The sequence below is a fragment of the Neomonachus schauinslandi genome, chromosome 5 (assembly GCF_002201575.2).
Source record: "Neomonachus schauinslandi chromosome 5, ASM220157v2, whole genome shotgun sequence".
Lineage (NCBI taxonomy): Eukaryota > Metazoa > Chordata > Mammalia > Carnivora > Phocidae > Neomonachus > Neomonachus schauinslandi.
The window spans coordinates 103,358,317-103,363,773 of record NC_058407.1 but is presented as its reverse complement, the minus strand read 5'-3'; the positions used below and the strand labels follow the sequence as shown (position 1 = coordinate 103,363,773).

At 42.7% G+C, this 5,457-nt stretch overlaps 1 protein-coding gene across 2 annotated transcripts in view; it reads left to right on the top strand.

Annotated features, from left to right (window-relative positions):
* ATP6V1E1 (ATPase H+ transporting V1 subunit E1) overlaps nucleotides 1-5,457 on the top strand; it is a 34,472-nt gene that overhangs the window by 25,557 nt on the left and 3,458 nt on the right. The window contains exons 5-7 of one of the 2 annotated variants that reach the window (XM_021690511.1): nucleotides 754-843; nucleotides 1,880-1,948; nucleotides 4,091-4,185. In XM_021690511.1, the coding sequence (XP_021546186.1) occupies nucleotides 754-843; nucleotides 1,880-1,948; nucleotides 4,091-4,185 (254 nt within the window). The remainder of the gene's footprint in view (nucleotides 1-753; nucleotides 844-1,879; nucleotides 1,949-4,090; nucleotides 4,186-5,457) is intronic. The other variant, XM_044914975.1, reaches the window with a different exon arrangement.

The following is a 5,457-nucleotide window of genomic DNA, read 5'->3' as shown; positions in this document are numbered from 1 at the left end:
AAATTAGCATAAAGAAAATTGAAATCGGGCACCTGGGTGGCTCAGTTAAGTGTCTGCCTTCGGCTCAGGTCATGATCCCAGGGTCCTGGGATTGAGTCCCGCATCGGGCTCCTTGCTCATTGGGAGCCTGCTTCTCCCTCTCCCTCTACCTGCCGATCCCCTTGCTTGTGCTCACGCTGTCTCTCTCTCTCCCTCCATCTCTCATCTTGCACAAGTCTTTTTTTTTTTTTTTTTTGAAGATATTTATTTGAGAGAGAGAGAGAGAGAGCACAAGCAGGGGAAGCAGCAGAGCGAGAGGGAGAAGCAGGCTCCCTGCCAAGCAGGGAGCCCCACATGAGGCTCCATCCCAGGACCCTGAGATAATGACCTGAGCTGAAGGCAGATGCTTAACCAATTGAGCCACCCAGGTGTCTCTGCACTACAGTCTTAATAGCTTGCTTTTTAAATCTATATCATGTAGCTCTTTCCATGTTAGTCAGTTTTGTAGGTTTCTGAACTGATATTGATAATCTGGGCTATTCTGCTTGAGTGTGAACTCCCTGGGAGCTGTGATGTTGCTTCCTGCTTCCTTGTATCAGTGTATAGTACTTAGCACAGCATGTGGTTTATCATATATCTTGGAATGTGTATTGAATGAAAACAGTAATATAATGTGAAGTGATTGGGCATGAGCCAGGACCACCCTCACAGTGGATTCTGAGCTGACTACCCTGACTACCTGTAGATAACTTTTTTCTTTTCTACTCTTTGTAGGACCTTCTAAATGAAGCAAAACAGAGACTCAGCAAAGTGGTAAAAGATACAACCAGGTACCAGGTGCTGCTGGATGGACTGGTCCTTCAGGTAATTTCTAGGTTAGACCTACCACTGATAGCCACAGTTCTTAAAAAATTGACAAGATGTGTTACAGACCAGCTCTGTTGTTTTTTTTTTCCCCCCCTATTTTGTCATCTTAGCCTTCTTCTTTGCGCTTGTCCTTGTCATGTGTTGGGGGGACAGTAATATCTGATTGGATAAGACTTCCAGACTTTCCTACCCTTTTATATAGTCTTATTAGTCCTTTAGAACTCAGGGGTCAAATTTGCTTGCGACCTCCAGCTTTAAACTTCCCTAATTTGAGGGGCACCTGGGTGGCACAGTTGGTTAAGTGTCCGACTCTTGATTTTGGCTCAGGTCATGATCTCAGGGTTGTGAGATCGAGCCCCCCGCCAGGTTCTGCACTGGGTGTGGAGCCTGCTCAAGATTCTCTCTCTCCCTCCCTTCTCTGTCTCACTCTCTCCCTCTCTTAAAACAAACAAAAACAAAACTTCCCTAATTTGATTTCATTGCTAAAATACTTGCTTTAGATTTTGGGGTTCAGACCAAAGACAGTATACATTTTAAATGTTTGCTGCTCGCTTGTGAATTCTTATTTTACTTAGGTTAATTACAGTAACATTTGGCTTCCACTTGAAGATTTCGATATAAATTTTGTTTCTGCCACCGGAGTATATTTATCTTGTTTGTGAGATCAAAAGCTTCTTTCCATGTTCTCATACTGTGTATTCTTTTTCCAAACTACATGAAAGAATTATAAAAATATTTTATTTTGCTGTTGGATTTTATAAATTGCATTTCCTGGGGCGCCTGGGTAGCTCAGTTGGTTAAGCGACTGCCTTCGGCTCAGGTCATGATCCTGGAGTCCCAGGATCGAGTCCCGCATCGGGCTCCCTGCTCGGCGGGGAGTCTGCTTCTCCCTCTGACCCTCCCCCCTCTCATGTGCTTTCTCTCTCTCATTCTCTCTCTCTCAAATAAATAAATAAAATCTTTAAATAAATAAATAAATAAATAAATAAATAAATTGCATTTCCTAATAATTGCATCTGATTATGTCTTACAGGGTTTGTACCAATTGTTAGAGCCCCGAATGATTGTTCGTTGCAGGAAGCAGGATTTCCCTCTGGTAAAGGTAAAGAGCTTAGAGAAGAAATCCATTTTCTTTTTTTAAATACATCAAAATGTTAGAGATGAAATGCGTGCTTTAATAGAGGATAGCTCAACCATGGAAATTAGAGGTATCTTAACACATTACAGATAGTAACTTAAGTGTACCTAAGTCTCTAATTTCTTTTCATGAAGAGGTCATAGAGTTAGTACCCTCCTCCCTTTCTGGGAGCTCTGTAACGCCATAATCTTCTGAAAATTCAGCAATGAAAACAGCACATACTGGATTGGAGCAAAGATAGGCCATGCCATCTAAAAGTGACAAACTACTCCCAGACTAGCAAGGCTTGGCTATAACCTAATGTATTCCTGTAGTGGGGAAAGAAAGTGGGTACAAAGAAAGTGAGCTGCAGTCCCAGAGGCAAATGCTAAGGTGTTCCTCCGTGGCCTAAGGGAGAAGTTGCCTGGTCTAGGGCCGGCTGTTGGCGCCACAGGGGGTCCATACGGGCTGTAGCATTAGATGGGTACCCTAGACTGAAGGACCCACAAATCAGAATGAACTCACCGAGCTCCAACTCTCTGTCATCGAGTCGCTCTTCAGGTGAAAATTCTTCCCTGTGGGGCGCCTGGCTGGCTCAGTTAGGAGAGCATGAGACACTTGATCTCAGGGTTGTGAGTTCGAGCCCTGTGTTGGCTGTAGAGAGTACTTAAATAAACAAAACTTTTAAAAAATAATAATAAGGGGCGCCTGGGTGGCTCAGTCATTAAGCATCTGCCTTCAGCTCAGGTTCTGATCCCAGGATGTCGGGCTCCCTGCTCTCCGGGAAGCCTGCTTCTCCCTCTCCCACTCCCCCTGCTCTCTCTCTCTGTCAAATTAAATAAATAGAATCTTAAAAAAAAAAAATTATTTTAAAAATAAAATTCTTCCATGCAGCTTGCTTTCAGGCAAGGATTGAGTGCTTAGTCCCTTAGCAATTACGTTTCTTACTATAAATTAATATACTTAGAATACATAATGTATTCACGCTCTTATTATAATTTGTCTCCCAAGTAACTTGTCTCCTAGGAAAGAAAACTTTCCAGCTGAAGAATACACGTGCTCATTCCCCTCACTCTGCACTGGAAATTAATAAAGTGTGATTCTCGTTTGTAAACTATGCCAGTAACCTGGATCCATGTGTGTGCTGACAACCTCATTTATGAACCTATAAAACAGAGAGCTAGACATATTAGAGAGTTCCCCAAGGTGATAAGCATTCTTTGGAGGCACGTCTGAGTTGCCAACTAAAGTTCCTTTAAGAAAATGTTATTTATATGTCTACTCATGCACATTATTATTTAGATAGGACTTTCCACTAATTATGTTTTATCATATTAATTACAGTATAGCATTATTTTTTTTTCCTGATGTGCTCATTTGTTTTTAAAATTGTAAGATGTACAGTCAACAGTATAAACTTGACCATTTCAGGTGTAGAGTGGCACTAAGTATGTGCACATTGTTGTGCAGTCGTCGTGGCCCCATCCCTCTCCAGAACACGTTCACTGTCCCGAACTGAGATTCTGTCCCCATTAAACACTAACTCCCTGTTCCCCACCCCCCCAGCAGCCACCACCCTACTTCCTATCTTCCTGAATTTGCCTACACTAGGTACCTCATGCTAGTGGAATCATACAACATCTGTCCTTCTGTGACTAGCCTGTTTCACCTTGCATGATGTCTTCAAGGTTCCTCATGTGAGCCTCGTCAGAATTTCCATCCTTTCTAAGGCTGAATTGTATGCATCTGAATTGTGTGCACATTTTGTTTATCTGTTAGACACTTGGGTTGTTTCTACCTACCTTTTGGCTGTTGTGAATGAAGCTGCTGTGAACATGGTTGTACTATTAGCCATTCAAATCTCTGCTTTCACTTTTGGGTACATACCCAGAGGTAGAATTGCTGAATCATATGGTAATTCAGTGTTTAATTTTTTTGAGGAACTGCCATACCATTTTCCACAACAGCTGTACCATTTTACATTTCCATCAGCAATGCATTCTTTTACTTGATAAATAAATAGGAATATGCCTTGCTTGTATAGTTGGCTGATTTTTTTTTTTTTTTTTTTTGGATACTTGCTCTGTAGTTTCTGCTAAAACCTTTCATTGTTTTCTGTTTTTCCAGGCTGCAGTGCAAAAAGCAATTCCTATGTACAAAATTGCCACCAAAAAAGATGTTGATGTCCAAATTGATCAGGAGGCCTACCTGCCTGAGGAAATGTAAGGAGTATTCCTCCTCTTAACATCTAAGCTGCTTTCACTACGAGAATGGCCTTCATGCTGGGTCTTGTTGAGTTTTCTCTGAAGCACTCTTCCCCAGAAGAACAGTGGTGTGGCTTTGTGCCAGCTGTGACTCTGGCTGTGTCCCCTCTCAGTACTGTGCTGTTCTCTCTTGTTAACCAACCAGACACGCCCTAAAAGGAGCTGGCTTCCTGTGGTCGCTTAGTTTATTCTGCAGAGAGGCAGCGCTAATTCTTTACCCAGAACTCAAAGCTGGGTCCAGATCTCTGTGTTAGATGCTGGGGAAGATAATTGCTACCTCTAAGTTTCTATGAAATAAGACAAGTCATCACGTACGATAGTAACTACTATAGAAACGAATAGAACCTAATAGTTAGGTTCCGTAGATACAGAATTGCAAATACCAGTGGTGCTTGTGCTGTGAGGAAATGACAGGCCATTTCTTCAGCATCCCTGATAAGCTTGGTGCTGCCGGGCTAGGCAATAGGAACTCCTGATGAGGTCAGAGCCAAGGTCATTTTCTTGATTGTGCCTGTGTTAGATGCCACGTAGGCACACGTTAACATTGCAGAAAGTCCTTGGGACGCGCGAACCTAGTTGAAAGAGCACCAGACCTGGGTTTGAGTCCTGAGTTGGCCTTTTGTGAGCTATGGGATCTGGAGACTGAATTCCATCATTTGTAAAATGGAATCGATGCTTTTTCTTTTTTGTTTCATGAAGTGAGGAAAAGAGAGGATATCGTACATGTGAAAATACTTTATAAACTCAGAAGGTGTATAAGCTAGTGCAAAAAGCTTCAGTATTATCATCAGATTTAGGTTTGATTCTCCACTCTGCCACATACTTACTGGGTAGTCTTGGACCAGTTATTTAATCTCATGGAGCCTGGATTTCCTCATCTCTAAATTGGGATAATAGCACCTACCTCACAGAATTCTTGGAAGCTTAAATGAGATAATGTCTATACAGCACTTAACACAGTGCCTGGTACCCACAGTATACGTGGTTATTGAGCGGTCAGATACTCATTGTAGTAGAGATCGAGCAGATAGGACAGAAAACACTTAGTTCAGGGTCTGTCTGGTAAAGAGTGGGTTTCAGTCCTGAAACCTTTGGGGCCAGATGTTTTGAATACCAGTGTTTAGAAAAGCAAGCAAGAACGTATACCACTTGTGACATAATACCCCAGCAGAGTCTGAGGCATCAACCCCCCCCCCCCCCCCCCCCCCCCCCCCCCCCCCCCCCCCAACC